Raw genomic sequence first — 21384 nt, forward strand, 5'->3', positions numbered from 1 at the left:
CACTTAGTTTTCTTTTTTTTTCGTTATAAAAATTGAAAAGACTAATGATGGTATGCTTTTAAAGATTAATTGTAGTTTAAGTTGCATTGCTCTTAAAAGTATTTGAAGCAATAAATTGGAGGAAGAATTGTGAAAATATAGAATTTTAACATTTACCTAGGAATGTGTACCTCCAGTGTCAGCATTAATGTATTTTCTTAAACATTTTGCCGCATCGGCTGGTTTTGGAGACGTATAAATTAAAACTGACTTTCAATATAATGTAACTTGGATTCGCGTGCAGGAAATAATTGAAACAGTTGTCAAAGTAGAATAATGACCCGAAAACATTGCTCCGAAACAGCCTATTGACCAGGGTACCCCTAGACAAACTCGAAGCAGAGTGTTGAACGCCAAAACTACAACTAGAAATAATCTACCACACCTGGATGACCCTAACATGTGTGATGATAGCCCGGCCCCTGAGATAGACGATTCAGCAGAAGTGAACAGTACACCAGAAATGGACAATTCACCTGAGTGAATACTTTTTTCTTTTCAGATGACATTGCTACATGTAAGTCAAGGGGCATCTGAATCCAGAAATGATCTACAGCTCCCTCAGATGCACTATGCAAAGTAAAGACAGACAAGTATTTGAATTTTATCGCAGAACCCAAGTAAAAACAGCACCTGCATTACATCTTTTTGATCGCAAATGGACACAGCTCCAGCATGAACTAAATGCTGAGCACCAAGTTATAAGAAACAATTTAAAATTACAGAAATCATTAAAGGATCAAGAAGTGTTTTCCTCGAAATTTAATTTTTTTAACTTCAATGTTCCAAAATAAACGCAGCGGCTTACCGCAAAGCAAATGTATACATACCTTGTCTTATTTCTTGTCTTCTTTCAAAATAACGAATTCTTGATTGTAAAGAGCTTGTAGATAGTTAGGAGACCTGAAAACCGACAGAAAAGAAAGCTAGATAAATATCTAGGGAATCTACATTCTACCGGTCATCGGGATATCTCCCTTTATTTCGCATTCACAAAGCATTGTATACACTGGTCCACAGGACTTTATACTATAAAAACATAAGTATAAACGAAGACGACGAAAAAACAACATTCTGAAAGATCAACGACATAAGTATAAACATATAAACAGTTAAATATGCCAGAAAATCCAACATTCCGAAAGATAAGTATAAACATATAAACAGTTAAATGTTCCAGAAAACCCAAAAAAACTCCATCAGATAGGATACCAGTCCCAGTCATCACCACACTGTCCTCCGTACATTGAGTATCCATCTAAAAGATCAGATTCATTTTTACAAATGAATGAGTAGATATTCTTGGTCATGTGGTTAGTGCATCGGAAATAAATCCCTAGAACATCTTTTGTTGGACTCGGGTTCGATTCCCGGGAATGACATATTCGGAACTCCAGCGCTCGAATACGCTACCTTGCGGTGATTTATAAAACTGCGTCTGCACCTAAAACATTGCCACGTTGCGCATCACGTGTGTCTGTTGACGTAAACACAGGCAGTTTGTTCTGAGTATTTATTAACGCAATCGATGTGTCTTAGTTTGCTTTCAGCTACAGAAATTAATTCGTCCCTTAGTAGTATTCTCGAGCTTCTCAAAATAATGTTAGTTTTTCTTATTTCTTTCAAAAAAGTATTAAATGGTGGAAGCGTAAACAAGAAAAGTCTGGATTAACAAAACTGGATAACGTAATACCAGGTAAAATTTTTTATTGTTTTGTATGAATTTGTAAGAATATGAGTTTTTTTTAATCTTAAATTAATTTAACTAATCATATTTTACAGCAGCATTTAGTTGGAATGGACAGTATGCAAAATATTTTCTTGAATATATTATCGTAGAACAAAATGAATAACCGAGAAAGAATTTACTTTATTCCTTTTATTCTCAGCTGAAAGGTTTCGCCAAATTTGTTTAGGGTTATAGTAGTTTTAGTATTGTGCAAGCAAAGTAGCCTTGGCGAGTTTTCGCGTTTTTAGTTAAACCATTTTTAATTTTTATCATGAGTGGAATAAAATGATAGTAAGATTACAGAATTCGATAAGTAAAAAGAAATAATGGTCAATCAACTGAAAAGAAAACTACCACCATATATAAACTGTGAGTACACATTTTATTTATTTTGTTCTGAGTGAATTTGAATAAATATCAGTTTTTCAATTCGATGAAAAAAAAACGAACTTAACAACATTGACTGGACACTTTTCTTTAACCTAATTCCACATAAATGATTTAAATAAAATTTGTTACTACAGTATCATACTGAAATAGACAGTATGCAAATAAATTTTCTTGAAAATATTTATCGCAGAACAGATTGAAAAATCCAGAAAGAACGTTAAGAATTTGAACAATAAAAAATAAAAGTTCGCCAAAAATCTGTTTATAGTGTTATGGTTTTAAAATTATGTGAAAGAATAATGTATCTTGACAAGATTTCGCATATCAGGTAAATTATTTCCATGACGAATGAATTAAATGCATGATTTCTTTGGATATCCAATCATATAGTCATAGAAATAAATTATCTAGTGTTAAACGTTACTCTTGACAGTCTGCCACGTATGTGCACTATGTGACAAAAATGTCAACAAATGCTGGAAATGTCACGAAACTGAACTTAATATGTACTAATGTATAGAAAAAACGGTACAAAATGAAAATGCCGTTCGAAGCGAACCAAAAATTTATGAATTCCGAATTCAACATCGTGAAAATGGCTGCTTCAGAACAACTTACTGTGTGTTCTACATTAATTGTTTACTTTCGTAATACTTTTTGGTTTCTAATCTCTTTCTATATGGGTCAGAATATCCACAAGACTTTGAAAAATCTTTTCAAACGAATAAAGCGAAAAAATCATACATACGAACAAAAATCACAACACTTTTAGCATTTTCTTCGCTACCACATGCGTTTGTTTTAGTTTTCAATTCCGCCATTAAACAGTGACTGCAGTGCCCCCTATAGTTCGTTGGAGTTGCGAATTTATATTTACCTCTTGGTACTGACACTACTTGCCTAAGGCTAGGTGAGGTGAGGCTTTTACAATGATAAGCTTGAGGTAGGTAAGCCTTTTACTGGCGATTTTGTTCGGTTAATTTTTTTTTAGATCAGTTAAATTTTTTCGGATCTTTTGTTTAATTATCACTATTATAACAATTAATTAATATTATTAGTTGTTTCATTACAAATATTTAATATTTACCACGTGGTCATTAGTCCTCACGTGATTAACTAACCGGTCGCTCTCGTCGAATGCAACCATAATACCACTCCTACCTAAAAATATCTCAGTGCACTCGTCATATTTAGCTGTAACTGTTTGGTTACAACATTGACGTAGCATAGCAGACGGTAAATATTTTCTACGCGTATTTACTTTCTGTATCCTAATTTGCAATATGTCTTTGTCGGAAGAACAACTTCAAAAGAGAATCAAGTTTTTAGAAGAAGAACTGTCTAGAGAAAAATCAAAAAATGATTTCAAAGTTCGAGAAAAAATTGGTACAATAAGTTTTGAAGTAGTTGATTCAAATCCATATAGCAGATTGATGGCCCTGAAACGAATGGGTATTGTGGATAATTATGAAAGTATTCGGACTTTTTCTGTGGCTGTTGTTGGCGTAGGAGGTGTCGGAAGTGTCACTGCTGAAATGCTTACTAGATGTGGCATAGGGAAACTTATCCTTTTTGATTATGATAAAGTAGAACTTGCTAATATGAACAGATTATTTTTTCAACCTCATCAAGCTGGTCTAAGTAAGGTTGATGCTGCTTCAAAAACTCTGTATGCCATAAATCCTGATGTTGAATTTGAAACTCATAACTATAATATTACTACTGTTGACAACTTCAAACATTTTATGGATGTGCTTAAAAGTGGCAGTAAAAACAATGATAAACCTGTTGATCTTGTCCTAAGTTGTGTTGATAACTTTGAAGCTCGGGTTGCAATAAATACAGCGTGCAATGAGCTGAATTTGTCTTGGTTTGAGTCTGGTGTTAGTGAAAATGCTGTGTCTGGTCACATACAATTTATTGTCCCGGGAGAGACGGCATGTTTTGCCTGTGCACCACCTTTGATTGTTGCTTCAAGTATAGATGAGAAAACTTTGAAAAGAGATGGTGTTTGTGCTGCCAGTCTTCCTACTACAATGGGAGTTATAGCTGGTTTTTTGGTTCAAAATGTTTTAAAATATTTACTGAAATTTGGAAAAGTTTCACATTACTTAGGCTACAATGCCTTGGAAGATTTCTTTCCAACAATGACTTTGAAACCCAATTACGACTGTGACGATTCCTATTGTCGTTTACGACAGAAGGAATACACTGAAAATAAAAAAGTGGAAGTAAAACCAAAGGAAATTGTGACAGAAATTATTCATGAAAACAATGAATGGGGTATTTGTTTAGTTTCTGAGACTGATAACAAAACTGCCAAAGAAGAACCTACCGTAGAATTGGTTCAGGGTGTAAAACTTGCTTATACGAAACCTATTATTGAAGATGATGACAGCAATTGTGTTGATGTTAATGAGCAGAATATAGAAGATTTAATGGCACAGTTAAAGTCTATGTAATCATTTGTAATTTTTTACCAAGGCATGTTCATATGTATTTCCCAACATTTATTAGACTCTAAGTTTTCTAATAAGATTCTATTTTTATTCAGCCATTGAAACATTCTCTCTACTCGATATGAGCTTACTATTTTTCAGTTCTACTATTGATGTGAATTCAAGTATATTTATTGGAATTGAAATTACTGATGTATACTTAAAAAGACTACTTATGTACATGGCAGAACATTAAATGTAATTAGTAACTACATTTTAAGCAAAATTGAGTTTGAACTACATTTGCTTGGTTTTTGGTTTTGAAATTATAATGATGAAAATAAAATATTATCCACTGCATATTTTGCACTTTTTATTTTAAAACACAAAATCTGTTATTGACTATTCCAAACTGATGAATCCAAAAAAGGACAAACCGCAGTCTTTAGATGTCATCACCGGGCTGTTGGCACATTGCTTGTAAAATAATTACTCTTAATTTAAAAAAATACTCAAAAATCACTTATAATAAAAACATTTAAAGAAACCCAAGTGTTGGCTTACAGATGCTGTTCATTTTTAAAAAATTACAAAAATAAGCACCTTGTAGCAGAATGTAACCAATATTAATTAATAAGTCTATAAAAATAATGTATTCAGCAGCATGCCAAAAACATTTGCACTAGGCAGAGTCTAGAGCATATTTAGCTCAAAGGGGAGGGGGGGGGCATGGGACAGGCTTGTCATTTAAGTGATCAGGGAAAAGTCAGTTTAAGAGTCGGAATAAACACGTTTTTTTTTGGCAACTCCGACTTTACTGTCCTGGTACCAAATTTATGTTACTTAAAATTTATCATTTTCAATTTCTTTTGCAAAACTATACTTTCATACTGTAATAAAAGCATCTTTTACCTATAAATGAAATCATTTTTGAAATATGATAGAATAATCATAACAAAAAATTTCTGTAAATTATAAAACACTAGCAGTACCTGCACAGCGATGCCTGTGCTAAAAATTTAAAGGAAGCTGGTTGAATAAAAAAATTCATGCCCCCTCCCCCTCTGATGCGAAATGATCATTTTTCTCTGTAACATATCTTAACATGCAGATGATGCAACTAGGGATGTCCATTCCCCCCGACTGCGATGGCACCCCCTCAATTTTACTAAGTCTCCTTTTCCCTCAAGAATTGCGACCCACTTATAAAAAGACTTAAATTCTTCTAAAGTAATTTCTCCAAACCTTTCTGTAGTATAATCTGCCTGATGATCCCCCCCCCCCCCCGACACAAACACATGAAAATCCTTGCTGTAGCTATATTATTAGAATAAATAGCTGAAATATTCACCAATATGGCCTATGGCTTTTCCCTATTGCAGATACTTACAGTCATCTTCCCCCTCCCCCATAAAATGTTGAATTTAACGACCTAAATATATCAATATTTTGAGAGCAGTATATGGCAGTATTAAAATTCTGATATCGCATAGCCCTAGTCGAGAGAGATCTGGAGTAAAAAATGTCGCTTTTTCCAATGGTATCTAAAACTGTGGAACAATTCCTTCACTTTTTATTGACTGATTTAATGAAGAAAGTAGTGTCAGCTAAACCTAAAAAAGTTTCAGCTAAAAACGCAAATTATTTCTGCCATAATTAAGTTAGAGCATTAAAACAAATTGTTTAGAAGGTGGAAAATTATACCCATTTCAACGATATAAAATATTAATATGTGCAAGTAATTGAAGGAATTTTTCAAATAGATGAAGTGGTTCCGGAGATTACCTTGAACAAATAAGCACACAAAAATCCGCTCTCTCTCTTTATAATATTAGTATAGAGTTATTAATACAAATAAATAGATGTATTTTTTTAAGTTAGAAATGTTTAAAATGCTAATGGTCAAGAATATGAAAACAAAAAATAAATGGTTTTTATAGTTAATTTAAAAAGTATTTTAAGTATAGCTCAAGGATCAATCCTTCAAAAATGCATGTAAAATCTAAATGCAATTTCAATCGAAATGCAATGTCCAATCGTTTCTTTTACTATGAGTAAATTACGCACCTTGTGGTAATTTAATCATTTTTAGAACAATTTCCGAAAACCATGGCCAACCTCAGCAGGTTTGACCCAAGACTACATTATTTTTGTCTTTTAAGAAAAGAAAAACATTGCACTAGTACAGTGGTTCTCAACCTTTCCCCCTTGCGTACCCCTTCCAAACTCTGAAAGAAGTTGTCGAGAACCCCTTGGGTACTAGGTAATAAGTAACAAGCAAAAAAAAAAATACGTGTGCACACACACTAGCCAATAAAATTGGAAGATTTCTTTTTAGTTTGATACTGCTCCATTGTTTGTTCAAGAATGAAACATAATTGCAAAATATGGAATTACAAATATTGCTACGAACAAAATTTATCGCTAAAACATTTACTCTATTTTTTACACAAAAAAGTTAATTTTTAACAAAACAAATATTTTTAAGCTTACTTACTTCAAGAGAAATTTTCCACACAAACTTCACAAATTCCTTAAATAAGGATATAGTGCAAATTAAGTTGCATGGTTGAATTCCGTTGATTTTTTTTTACTGCGTAAACCTCACAATTTTGGGTTGCTAGCCATTCCTTCCCTTCTTCGACAATAAGGCTCAAAGTAAATTGTAGTCTATGTAGTGCAAAAATTATAGCAACAAACAACGTTATCTAACTTCTATGCATTTTTGACCAACACAAGAGAAGAGCAATAGCTCTTCGCCGGACTCAAATGGTAAAGAAACTAAACATCAGAATATTTTAGATGCTCGCATATGCTCCATGTAATGTTATCTTATCTCCATATATGTTATGTATAAGTTTAATTAATCCTTCTGATCTAACGCTTCTGAGGAAACGAACGCTTTCAAATTCTTTTATCTGAGGACATTGTATTCATAATTAAAGTTTTTTCACCATCGTTTCAAGGCTATCATTCTTAATGGAAGCTATTGGTACTAACAAGAAGTTCCGTCTAGAACTAGACGAGCCTACTTTCCCGTATACTCATACTACTTTCTAGTACCTGATCAATATTCTCAAAAATAGCTAAAATCGCAAATTTTTTCAAACATATTTTTTTAAATATTTTAAGCTGATTTCTAGGAATAAAATATTCCTTACTTTTCTTCAAAAAAAACGAACAAATAAAATAGCAGCACCTTTTAAACAAAGCAGCTAATACACTTCTTTCCATTAAAAAATTTTTTTAACAGCTTTCAAAACGAAAAAAAAATAATAATAAGTTCATTAAAATAAATACATCATATAAAAAAAAAATCGTTTCTTTTTCCCCTGTTGCCAAAAATAATTTTTTAAACGAATTAATGCACTTACCAAAATAAAAAAAAAACAAAATGTCAACTTAAAGAAATAATTTTCATTGTCAAAAAAAAAATCGTCTGCGCATATTTTTCGAGTTTATTCACCGAAAACTAAATACCTAAATTAAAACTTGAGAGTGAAAATAAAAACAAATCATATCAACAATAATTATTTCACAGTTAAAACCACAGCAGCGGAGTCGGAGTCGGAGTCAATCTCATTTTGGGATAAAAGAGTCGGAGTCGAATATCCAAGAATCGGAGTCAGTCATTTGTCCTCCGTGTATAAATGTTTGCCAAAGCTACGAAGTAAGAGTCGAAGTCGGGGAGTCGGAGTCCGATTAATTGTCGGGAACAGGAGTCAGAGTCGGTGTCCCTAAATTGTCGGAGTCGGGAGTAGGTCGTCAAGAGCTATTTCCAACAAAGTTTGTTTGAAGTAAATCCGCCTTTAAGTTCGGAATCTATATTGACTTTCAGTTTCCCCTTAGGCGCTAATGTTAAGAGATTTGAACTGTTCAAAATTGAACGAAAACTTGTTCAAATCAAAAAGATATTTTCGATACATGTTTTTTATTAAAAGTTTTTCCCTGCAAAGTTTGTTTGAAACCACTTCGCTTCTAAGTTCAAGATTTATTTTTGATTTGAATTTCCCCGTAGGCGCTAATGTTAAGTTTTTTTGAACTGTTCAAAATTGAACGAAAAATTGTTCAAATCAAAAAAATGAATTATGGGAATGAGATGTCCTTGCCGAGATCTTTCTAACAAAGAAAAATTTGTTCGAATCGGACTATTCATTCAAAAGTTATTAGGGGGGGACAGACAGACACACCGACAGACATTTTCCCCTATCTCAATACCCTACTTTCCAATTTTTAATTTTTCAATATTTATCTAACTATTTTATTTATTTTTGACTTTTTTTTGTTTTTCGGATATTTTTAAGATGTATTAAGCCTTCTTTCATGCTTTTTTCTTCTTTCTCTGATTTTTACTGGGAAAGTAGGCTAAAAAGGTGAACATTAATGATAAATTTATGTTGCATTATTAAATACTAGGTCCATTTTGCTCAGACTTGACAGTTTTACCCATATATTTGCCCTTTTGTCTTGGAATTGCAAACTTGGGCTTTTAATCCGCACATTTGAATTTAAGATAATATTATGTGGGGAGAGGGGGGCACATGTGAACAAAAACGACATTTTTCTATATTTTTCATTATTGATTTGAGATAAAAAAGAAAAAGGTGCTAACTATGATAAATCAAACATTTGCTAATATTTTCATGCAGTTATCCCCCTTCTACAAGAGGAAATTCCAACCTAAAAATTAATTCTAAAATATGTTACATTTTGTTCACATCTGCCCCGGTGGGGGGGGGGGGCAGTTGTAAACACACCTGGGGCACAAGTGAACAGATACATAAATGGTATAAAATGCACCTAAGCATATCTTTAAGTACTCTTTATTACACATTAATAAACACAATGAAAATATAAATAATGAGTACATAATAAATTAACTTGATTCAACGAACATTATAGCCTTCAAGTTTTACAGAAAAAGAAACTGAAGAAGTAGCTCGATATGTGCTACCTAAAATTGTAGGTGGGGGTAATTTTAGCAGAATATCATCAGTGTTTACCATCGATGTATCATCTGTTTCTGGAAATACAAAGGTTTCATTCTTCTGCTTCCTCATGAACTTAACATTTGCTTCATCACTCTCCATTTTCTCGATACGGCCAACATAGTGAATTTTTGTCTTTTTTGTAGTGAATTCTACGAGGACAAAGTCATTCACAGCTAAATTTTCTGGTGCAAGGTTGACTTCAGCACAAATTTCTTGATGGCTACTCTCTTCAAAGCTAATGTCGAACTCGGAGTCACTGACTACAACCTTTGACTGCTTCTTTTTTAACAGTTCAGCAAGTTCTAACTTTCTTTTCTTTGCAACTCGTTCACATTTTATCTTCATTTTCTCTGCCTTTTCTTCCATAGCTTTGACAACAATATCTTTTTCGGGGGTGTCTGTTAAAATTCTTGATTCTCTTTTTTGACGCTGCTTACTTTTCCCTAGAGTGGAATCGTGAAATTCTATTTTAGGCAATGGTCTCACACATTCTGGGGTAGGACTTGAATGTGCATTGCAGCTGGTGGAGGCATCCTCAGGATTAACTGGCATTAAACTTGTTATTTGAATTGGGATGAAATCAGCGTCAGTAAAAGCAAATCGAGATATCGGCCAAATTCCTGGTTTAGAAAACCCCGATTTAATATTTTTGGATGTAAAGGCTGCTGTGAAAGCTGGTGAAGAACACTGACCAATTTCATATATAGTTATTTTTTTCATTGGGTGTAATGTCAACCAGTCATTGAAAGAAGTTTTCAGTGCAGATTTAAAGGGGCCATAAACACCTACATCCAAAGGCTGTAAGCGATGTGAACAATAAGGGGGAATGTAAGGAGTACTATTCTATTCTCACGACAAAATAATATTACATTCAAACTGATATGACTTTCATGATTATCAAGTAGAAGCAAAACAGGATTTGCTGCGGTACAGCGGGAGTACTTTTGGAAGTGTTTTACAACTTCTAGGAAGATATCTGCTGTCATCCATCCAGTTTTGGATACTAACCCTAAGCTTTCTGATAGCGCTCCATTTAAGAAAATATCTTTGTATCTTTTTCTTGGGAATACAAAAACAGGAGGTACAGTGTTTCCCATTGCATTAACTATACCACAAAATAATACAAGTTCACCTCTCTCGCCTGAAACATTTTGTCCAACTTTTTTCTCTCAACAAACTGCGATCACTTTTGGAGCCTCCAACACAGTCGCGATACAGCTGATACTAACTTCAATTATTAAAATTTTGAATTATTCAATGTTTCTTAATTAGCCTAATCAAATAAAAAATTAAACAATTTTTGAAATTGAAATAACTAAAAAAAAACAGTATAGGGCACATGTAAACAGATCACATCTGCCCCTACTTAGTGTGTTCACATGTGCCCCATATAACAACTTAAGCCTAATCTGATAAAAAACAATATTTCTTTCAAATTTTTTTAAAAAAATAAAGTACAAAAACTTATTTTATAAATCCCACTTCAAAATGAATCAAGTTCAAATTACAATCAAGATAGTGTTGAATGTGTTTTTACTCTGAGAACTGGAACATGAAAGTTTACTAGCACCTTCCAAAACAGAAGTTATTATGATAACTAAAAAACAAAATGGTTGAGATCTTTGAAATTTCAGGCAGCTTACAGTACTACTGCTGCCATCTACATGAATTTTTTTCATATTTTTTTCCTCATGTTATCTGGGTAAAATATGGTTTGTTCACATGTGCCCCCCTCTCCCCTATCATAATATTAAATAACAAAAAGGGGTTTCGCATTTAAAAAATAACGATTTTGGACGTGTTAAGTGCATGACTGTTCAGACACTCAACACAAACAACTGATTATATTTCAAGTTCAAAAAAAAAAAAAAAAAATGTAGAAAATTGATATTTTACAATTCACTTCATTAAGGTTCCTTATATTTGAATACCTCACAATTAAAAGTCAAAATTTAAAATTGGAAGATAAAGTGCAAATACATCCCATTTATGTACAAACATCAAGCATAAAAGTGTTATATTGGGTCTTTAATAGCCACTTTAGATGTTCATTAAAAGATTATAACAAAAAATGCAAAAGTTTTTCCTATTAGATCTCAACAGTTTGAAAACCCCCAGAAATTATCAAAAACCTCGGGGATTCTGGGGTAACTAGGGAACATTATTTTAGAAGATATCAAATTCTTTAGAAAAAATTAATTTGCAAAATTTAACAAATTAGCCCTTCATGATGTCTGCTAAATATAAAATGATCTTTTAACCACTGAGGAAATTTCTAAACTATAGAAAAGCTTACATATTTTGAGTTATCTAAGTATTAATAAACAAATAGAAAAAGCAAACAACACCGGACAAAATGGTCACCCTTAATCATAGGGGGAGGTGGGGTACATTGGACCACGGGGGACGTTTGACCGGTCTCAATTATTTTAATACTATTAATATTTTTTATTTTATTTTATGACCAACAAATAACACCTATGGTCCTACAAATCCTATAATGAAATCACATAGTACAGTTACATTGAACAAATTTTATTCCGGAAAGTGTTATTTCAGTAGTCCTGAGTAACTTTCAGAAAACTAACTTTATTTTTTTTTTAATGATTTTCACCAAGATTGCAGGAAAAAAATTGAACTCCTTTCTTAAAGTAAGTTCCTTTAGTACAATATAATTGGCAGTTTTTTCATTTTTTGTCAAAAAGAAAAAAATTATGACATCACTATTTCAGGCCAAGAAGGTGGGATAGGTTGGTCCATTCTTTGTGGGGCAGGTTGGACCCAACCAATCTACCCCACATAATTTAAAAACTTTTTTTTTTTTTGCTCTTGAATCTCAATAATAACAGCAATATTATATGATTTAAAAAAATAATTGTGTACTAATGGTGAATGCTTATTGCTGTTTTTAAATACAGATGATTGATCAAAAAATCAATTTAATATGTTACATTGATCTTTAAACTTAATTTTTACTCTACACAAAACAGAGAATAAGGTAGTTACAAAGTTTAATAGTATTTATCACTAAAATTATAACAAATGTTGTTTGAGTTATGCGGTCCAACGTACCCCATCCGGTGGCCCACTTTATGAGGTTCCGTTTAAAAATTAATATAAAAAATGTTTATCAATTCAACACTTCCAAAAAATCTGTGGGGTAGAGAAGTGTTTAGTGAAACCTAGTGTAGAAAATCGAACTGATCATTAAATTTTTTGATGAGATAAAAATGATGTGTAAAAAAGCGAACCAACGTGCCCCACCTCCCCTTAACTATTTTTTCTTTCCTTTTCCATAATTATTTCTATTATTTTCAAGGTTATAGTATAATAAAGAAAGATGGAATAAAATACATGAAAGTAAACAATTATTTATTAATACAAAAATGAGAAAAAATACTGTATATTACTTTTGAAAGTATTATAAAATTGTAAAAATAAATGCAAGCATTAAAATTTTACCAAGGCACAAAATTTTGCTTCTATAAACACTAAACTTTAGTTTCTTTGGCTATGTATTTTAAGTAGGCATCATATGCTCTATTTTTATATTCAATAGCAGTTTTGGAAACATCCACAGCTTGAGTAATTCCTCTACCTACAATTATTACATCCGCTCCATCTTCAATAGCCTTCTCTGGAGATTTATATTGTTGCCCTAGTTTATCATATTCTTCATGTATTCCTACACCAGGACACATATGCAATAAACTATCATGTTCAATTAGCTTATGTTGACTTATGAATCCCATGACAAAATCCAAATTCCTTTCACCCATTTCGACTATTCTTTTTGTGTATGTCTCATCTATTAAATTTCCTTTCGTGCTCATTTCCGCCACAAGAATACAAGCTCTGGCTTCATTCCCCACAGCACTTTTCAGGGCGTCGATGACTCCACTTCCGGCAATGCCATGAACAGTCACAATATCAGCCCACTGCTGAATAGCGTACATACCATCTTTATATTGATGCTTTACGGTGTTACCAATATCAGCAAATTTTCTATCTTCAAATAATAGAAATTCAAACTCCTGAGCTGTTTTAGTTAGCTCTGCAATAAATGTTTTACTGAAATCTTTCAAAATATCAACATGTGTTTTCAAAACACAAATATGAGGGCCCAAAAGTTTAGCCAACTCTAGAACTTGTTGACAATCGACAATGTCAACTGCAACGCAGAGATTCGATTTCTTTTTGTTGATTATTCCAAATAATTTCTTCAAGACAGGGTTATTGCAGTGCTTGGCTCTTTCTCCAAATGGTTTGGAATTGGATTTAGTCTCAATTTGAATGTGAGCATTCTGTTCCAGATAAGTATTAACTTTTAAAATAAGCCCATCATCTATACGATTAATTGAACAATATTCAGTGAAAATATCAGTTATACTAAATAAGGGGTATAGCTTGATTCCATGCTCACTTAGGTTTTCACAACCACCTTGTTTTCTATCCACAATAACAATACAGTCAGTAACAATCAAACCTTCTTTTCTTAATGCATCTACAGTTTCAATGACACTCATTCCACTGGAAACTATGTCTTCAATGACTAGACACTTAATTCTAGTTTCAAAAATCCCTTCAACAAGTTTTTTAGTGCCATAAGTTTTCTGCTCTTTTCGTTTCATAACCATAGGAATCTTATACTCAACAGAGTATACAGATGCAATTGGTAGTGCGGTATAAGGTACACCACATATAACACTGGACTCGATATTTGCTTCAATTTGTTTATTCCGAACAGCTTTAGAGAGTCCTAGAATCACATCAGGAAACTGGATAACCTTTCTTAAATCAATGTAAATTGGAGAAGATATTCCACTTTTTAAAATGAAGTTTCCTACGTTGAAGACTCCACATTTTAACAGCTGCTGTATCAAACTGGTTTTATTAGCCATCATGCAACTTTCTTAAGCGATTCAAACAGCACAAAACCAGAAACAAGACAAAGTTATTAATACTGGACACTGGCCAACACCGGTAGCGCTACGACTTGTTTCTAAATATTGACGTCATCGTTACTGCCGTACAGTTTGCGCTTGTACTAAACGGAAATACAATGTCCGCTTCCTTTGTTTTTAAAATTTATTCGCTTCAAGGAAAGTTCAGATTTCTACAGAAGGAAGAAAGGAAACTGACACTCAATAATTTATATTTTGGCGGTGGTTTTTTTTTCCCTATTTTAATCATTAATTTCCTCGGATCGGCCTAGCCAATGAAAATCGCCCTCCATGCGTTGCCATAGTAACCACCGGAAGTCAGCTCTACCTGTAGCCAAACCTCTCCTAATTTACCTTACTTTACAAGTTACTAAAGATTAGTATTTAAAGCTCAGAAAGATAAAAAAAAAGGAAAATAAATAAATTAATAAACATTGATTTTTTTTGCTTGCGTACATTTATTTACTTCATTTCTACATATCCAAAGAACATGTGGCAAAATACTTATCAATCCATCGCTGTAACCGTGAAAAGCTATTTAATCCTCTAAGGGCAGGTATACAAAATATAAATAGGTAATGGGATGAGGGGTTTTAACTGCTCATCTTTGTCAAGCGTAAATATTGTAAATTCTCTCTTCATTTGCAATTTAGTTGTCTAAAATAGTTATAAATTCAAAAAGCATATTTATTTTTTCTTTGAAATTTCTGAACATATTTTAGTCCAAATTTGTGTGCTGTTATATGATCCCATATTAATGATATTATTTTTTGGTGGGTGAAACTCTTTAACTCACTTTCTTGTTGTGAAGTGTAGAGATGTCAAATTCTTCTCGATATATATTAGAATTGGGTTTGGATACTGTTCGTTTTGAACCTGTTAGTAAACTTACCAATGTATTTTTCGATGAAGCAAACTGCCAAGTCTTTGCTGTTAGATCCGGAGGAACTACGGGAGTCGTCGTTAAAGGACCATCCGACAAAACATCCATCAGTTTTAGAATGCTTGATAAAGGAGAAGTGATGTCAATAAAATTTTCCCCAGATAAAAAAATTCTTTCTGTTCAAAGAAGTTACAAGTCAATCGAATTTATTAATTTCAACGGTGAGCCCGATAGTCTGGAATATTCTCAAAGTTGTAAGGGCAAGACTACGAAAATATTAGGATTTTCATGGACACATACGAATGAGATAGTGTTTGTTACAGATCACGGAATTGAGCACTATCAAGTGATTCCTGAAAAACATAGTCTGAAATCTCTGAAAATTTATAATGTCTCAGTCAACTGGTTTGTTTTTCATCCAGAAAATTCATTGTTACTGTTATCATCAGGAAGTTTATGCAATGTTATGCACCCTTTCCAATTCCGTCCAGGGGCTGCGTACAAATTATCGAAATTTGAAATTGATTTGCCAGCAGTGCCAAAAACACAGAAGGTTTGTTTATTGGAAAGAGATGTTAGTATTGCAACAGTATATAACAAAATATGTATATTTGTTTTGAGACATCAGCCTAGATCAGTAGGGACTCCTGGTGCTGAAATTGTTGTTTATAGTGTTATTAAAGATGGTCCCCCTCGCAAAACACACATTTTGAAATTGGATAAAAGTGGCCGTTTTGCTATTAATGTCATAGACAATGTTATTGTTGTTCATCACCAAGCCTCCAAAGAATCAATGCTTTATGACATACAAATACCAGGCGATTCAGATGGGTTTGTATCCTATCATTCTCCAGTGGTCTCAAAGTGTCCTATCAAGCCTTTCAAACTGAAAGTACCTACAATCCCAAGCCACAATGCTTCAGTTGATAATGAAGTCAGTTGTGAACTCTATTCTCCGAATTGGGTTGTTTTCCAACCCAACATCATAATTGATCCCAAACTTGGTTGCTTATGGTACGTAAACATGAACTGTGAGCCTCTGGTGGATGTGATTTCTGAAAAATGTTTGCTTGTGGATTTTTTAACTCTGCGAAATAAGTCCAAATCGATCATATTACAAGTGTGTCGAGATGCGCTCCTCCCGAATCAACAATTGCCTTTGAGGACAATAGCGAAGATTTTAGATAAGTTGAATCTTATTTATAAACAGAATGCTGATTTTCAAAAAATGGAATCTTCTAAAATTAATTCTCAGAATGTAAATTATTTTCATTCAAATGCTGTGATAGACCAGTCTGATATGTATACGCATGTGTTTTCTGTGTTTGAAAATGAAAATGGGAGCAAAAGAAAGTTTATCATTGCCGTTTTAATAGAATATATTCGCTCCCTAATCCAACATCAACAATATGTTCAACATTTCTTATGTAAACTATTAATAAATGTTTTAGTTCAAAATAAACAGTTTTATCAGCTGCATCAATTCCTCCAATATCATATTTTGAGTGACTCAAAACAGCTAGCATGTTTGATGCTATCGTTACAAGGTGTATACCCTCCCTCCTATCAGTTGGCTCTCGATATGCTCAAACGATTGCAGAACTCTAATGAAGAAATTGTTGAAGTTTTGCTCTCTCAACAGAAAATCTTACAAGCCTTATCCTATGTTCGAAGTTGTGGATCTGTTGATAGCCTTTCTGCTCCCAAATATCTAAGTGCTGCTAAGCTTACGGGTGATCCTTGTATTTTTTATTCTGTGTATAAATTTTTTGAACAGAGGAATGTAAGATTGAGAGGATCACCCGATTTTGAACCTGGTGAACACTGTGAAATTTATGTTAAATATTTTGAAAATTTGTTTGGCTCAACACAAAGTTCGGAAACTATTTTGGATTAAATTATTTTAAATTCTTAAGCTTAATAACGTTCTTGGAAGTAGCATTAATTAAATTATTTCAATATAATGTGTATGCTGTTTAATAGGGGGGGAAAATTTATGATGTAGAGAAAAAAATGAAGCAAAGCAAATTAAAAGACAAAAATTTTTAAGTTTCATATTTTTATAGAAAAGTAATCACTTATTTAAATTTTAATAATTTACTTACAAATTTTTTTTCCCATTTTGATATTTGAAATAGGAAATTTATTTTCAGATGAAGTTTTGTTGTGAGTATATTAATTATTGTTTTGAATGTAATTAATTTTACTTTTTTAATTACTACATCTTTTAAAAATGAATTTATCAACCTTAATGAGACAATGCTCAATCAGTTTGGTTTAAGTTTTACCAAAAATTATATAATGAAACAAATGCTATTTTAACTTATTCATTTAATAATTGAGTTAGTTAACTGCAGTTTCTTAGAATTGTTAAACATATATTTTTGTATAATTATACTATTACAAAGTGTACCAAAATTCATTGAGCTGCTCATTTCCATAGTTCAACTTGCTTTTTAAATATATAGAAGCCTATGGGTACAAATAAATTATAAAAGTAAAATCAACAATATAAAAATATTAAATTTTGTGCATGGTTTAACATTGTAGATGAAGGATGAACTTTATTTATCAATTCTTAATATATTATATGGATCTATATTATCTCATATCTTAAAAGATTAACTTCTCCTATCCATTCAAGTGGTTTTAAACTTTTCCTTCTTTGTTCAAACATATTTATTTCTTAGAAAAATGTAAATTACTATTGAGAGCAGATGTTTCAAATATTTTGTGTTATAACTACCACACTGAACACAATTTTGTGAAATTTGTTTAATTTTAAAATGAATGTACTGTTTTATGCTCTTTTGAATCTTGGTGAAAAAGTAAAATGTTCAAACGAAAGAAAAATGTAGCAATAAAAACTGAGTTTATTAAGAAAGTTTTTCATCATGAAAACAAAAAAGGTGAACTTTATTCAATCCATTCAAGTTGTTTCAACAAGGGTGCGAATGAAAGTGCGAAGAATGATTTGGAGGGGGTGGGGGCGTTGAAGATACTTATAATGGTGAATCAAGTCATCTTTAAGAGTTACTTGGGGTTTTTAATGAAGAATCCACAACGACCATTTAGTACAAAAATTCTCAACATGAACTTTAAGAACATGATTAAATCTATGATTGAATTTTTAATGTCGTACTTTGTTGAGAAACTATGTTTTAGCAAATGCAAAATGAACTCACGAAATCAGAAAAATTAGAATTTCTTGATAAAACAAAAATGTTCACATAGTAAAGCCCTTGTAAAATATTTTAAATGGTATAATTTCAATTCTTCCCCAGTGTACACATGTGAGAAAATTGCTCATTTCAACTGGATGTTATAGTTAACAGGGTAAAAGCACTGTTTAATTGGTGAGGGGGGGGGGGGAGTGGTACTCAGATACAAGCACAAGTTAATAATATTAAAAAGTGGAAGATAGGAGGCTTATGTTTATGGAAAATCAAGTGGCTTGAAAGTCTTAAATAAGTCTCTTGTTTTAGTTCACTTATAATTCAATGCTATTTTTCCTTTAAAAAAAATGGATTTTCAAAAAGTAATCGAATTTAAATGTTTTCTATGATTAGAAGTCGCATCCACTTTTCCTGCTTTTGTTATATTACTTTCACAGTGATGAAGTAGAGCAACTCTGTTCTGTATATCAAAAAATTCTCTATGTTTATGTACTTTTTTTAACTCACACAAAAATAGCCGGCATGTTTCGTCCAAAGGAATGGAGTATAGTTCAAGTTGATAAAAGTAGAACTACTGCTATTAATATGGAAGTTAAATAGTGAAGGTATAAGTTTTACTGTCGTTTTTGGTTTCAATTAATAATGACACGAAAGACAAAATTGTAAGGATATTTGGTTCAGTTATTTTAAAAATTAGTAATGAATTTCTGAACTAGCTTTTCTTTCTTGGATTTGTTCTTTCTTGCCATTAGGATCACTGTATCAACAAACTATGCAAATTTTCCTAAAGAGGTGGCTCATGCTAAGCTAAACACCATGGGTATGTTCACATAGAGTAACCGGTTGACCACTGTCGACCGGCAACTAACGAGATGCACTTTCAGGTAATAAGAACATCCTATGAACCCCCACAGTGACGTCATCAAAATAACCAACTGTTTGCTCTATGCGAACATATCTTAGGACTGATCAAAGGTATATTGTATAATTTCCTCTGAACCACAGCCTATTTTCTTTTGAAAGTCCCTATAACTTTATTATTTGCTTCATCACTGCACAGTTGTTACTGGATTTTTTAAGGTATTCTTATTCAATATTGTTTTCTTTTAAATGCGAAAAATAGTCGTTAAGAAATAGTACAAAAAATTTAGCATTATCCTTTTTGTATGAGAGTTTAACATAACAGCATCTGTATGCAAATGAGCTTCTTATGTATATTTATATCACTAATATCTGTTCAATCTCTCCCAAGCAATACTTTCTACATGTGATTTCATTATGTGATAATTTGTTTCTGTACTATTGACGTTTAGTTTTAGAAAGAAAAATGTACTGCAAAGTTGAATTTGTTATTTTGCAAGAATTCTATTTATTTTTAAAATATTGATGTATATAATTTAATAAATATACAAGATAAAAAAATGACTTTGTTTCTTTTTATATAAAGGACTGAAAAAAATGTTTTAACACAAAATTTCAAATCATAATGCGCATAAATTATTGGGGGGAGGGAGGGAGTGGGGTCTTTATTTATCATTAACAATACAACACATATAATGTGAGGACATCTTAAAATTTAGGTCCGTGCTGTTTTTCTTTAGCGATTTGAATGCTCTTGATATGCAATTAAAGTCAGGACTGCAATGCAGTGTACTGATTTTTTATAAATAAATTAACCATCCAGCAGCATCTGATAGACATTAGTATTTTTGTAATTTTACTATCATTATTTTTCATTATGTATCATAAATTTATCATAGTTTATTAGAGGATCATGCATCTTGTTCTGCTATATGGGATGTATTTACAAGAAAATTACCCTGTTAGGGGGAGGACGCAAAAATTGGGGTTCACCTGGTTTTTAATAATTTTTGCTCAACCTTTTCCACCATGAAGGTGAAATGAGGTCAGAAAAAATAAATAAAATTTAATATAATGTGCATATTTTTGATTTAAAAATAAGGTCAATGTATTAAAAACTTGCTCATGGCATGTAAACCTCAGAAAAAAGAATTATTTTCAATATCATCAAAAATTCTATTTTTTATTTATCAAAAAAATAAAAAAGGATTACATAAAATAAGTGGGAAAACAACATGCAAAAATTTAAGTCACAAAAACATTCTAAAGCCCTTCTCCCAAAATACAGTTTTAGGTCATCTTTGGTTGTTGTGGGGGGGGGGGGGGGTCATGATCCCCCTTCTGGATTTGTGCTTAAAATCATTATTTTCATGAGAAACTAAGTTCATTTAGTTCTGGTTAGACTTTGCTAAAATCCAATATACCTTTCAGCATTTAGTTAAGAATATGCTTCAAATAGTGCTGATAAAATCATGCAAAATGAGCAGTTGTTGTTAATGACAAACAGTAATAAGGATGGAATACTAAAAAAATAAGCAACGTTTTTTTATTTTATAAAATGATATATTTGTACAGAGATAAAACAATGAATACAATATTTTAATAGTTGTCAAAGTGCTTCAACCTAAAAAATAGAGAGAAAGCAAAATATTAGGGTTAAGGAATTAAGAATATATTCAACATTTATTTTTGAAAACATCTTAGAAAAATGATCAAGCATGCAGGGGTGCCCATCCCCCCCAAGCTCAATGGCGCAAATTCCCCCCCAAAAATTTTCTCGCTTTCGAATCGGGTTAAATATAACAGTTTTTAGAGTGTTTAATTTGAAGTCAAATTCATGAGGGGGGGGGGGGTAGCGCTAAAAAATAGCATTTGAACTGAAATATTGTTGGATTGTTGACCTGCCTTGCCTTCCCAAATTTTACAACGCGCAC

At 32.2% G+C, this 21384-nt stretch overlaps 4 protein-coding genes across 4 annotated transcripts in view; 2 read left to right on the top strand and 2 right to left on the bottom strand.

The window, feature by feature from the left end:
- The first annotated feature begins 3385 nt into the window (after positions 1 to 3385).
- On the top strand, positions 3386 to 4946 carry LOC129226607 (ubiquitin-like modifier-activating enzyme 5). The gene has a single exon (XM_054861235.1). The coding sequence runs from the start codon at positions 3442 to 3444 to the stop codon at positions 4618 to 4620; it is 1179 nt and encodes a 392-aa protein (XP_054717210.1). The 5' UTR covers positions 3386 to 3441; the 3' UTR covers positions 4621 to 4946.
- A 7996-nt stretch (positions 4947 to 12942) lies between these two features.
- LOC129226096 (uncharacterized) lies at positions 12943 to 14571 on the bottom strand. Its single transcript, XM_054860689.1, has one exon. The coding sequence runs from the start codon at positions 14489 to 14491 to the stop codon at positions 13079 to 13081; it is 1413 nt and encodes a 470-aa protein (XP_054716664.1). The 5' UTR covers positions 14492 to 14571; the 3' UTR covers positions 12943 to 13078.
- Positions 14572 to 15020: 449 nt separating this feature from the next.
- LOC129226915 (regulator of MON1-CCZ1 complex-like) lies at positions 15021 to 17385 on the top strand. Its single transcript, XM_054861545.1, has 2 exons — positions 15021 to 15025; positions 15342 to 17385. The coding sequence occupies exons 1-2, from the start codon at positions 15021 to 15023 to the stop codon at positions 17308 to 17310; spliced, it is 1974 nt and encodes a 657-aa protein (XP_054717520.1). The 3' UTR covers positions 17311 to 17385.
- A 3590-nt stretch (positions 17386 to 20975) lies between these two features.
- LOC129225885 (U3 small nucleolar RNA-associated protein 18 homolog) overlaps positions 20976 to 21384 on the bottom strand; it is a 49812-nt gene continuing 49403 nt past the window's right edge. The window contains 1 exon segment of the mRNA XM_054860415.1: positions 20976 to 21074. Within this exon segment, the coding sequence (XP_054716390.1) occupies positions 21050 to 21074 (25 nt within the window). The 3' untranslated portion in view covers positions 20976 to 21049.

This window comes from Uloborus diversus, chromosome 7 (genome assembly GCF_026930045.1).
Source record: "Uloborus diversus isolate 005 chromosome 7, Udiv.v.3.1, whole genome shotgun sequence".
Taxonomy (NCBI): Eukaryota; Metazoa; Arthropoda; class Arachnida; order Araneae; family Uloboridae; genus Uloborus; species Uloborus diversus.

What these genes read in the sequence shown, in the direction of transcription:
- LOC129226607 (XM_054861235.1), top strand. Translation starts at nt 3,442, where the DNA reads ATGTCTTTGTCGGAAGAACAACTTCAAAAGAGAATCAAGTTTTTAGAA.
- LOC129226096 (XM_054860689.1), bottom strand. Translation starts at nt 14,491, where the DNA reads ATGATGGCTAATAAAACCAGTTTGATACAGCAGCTGTTAAAATGTGGA.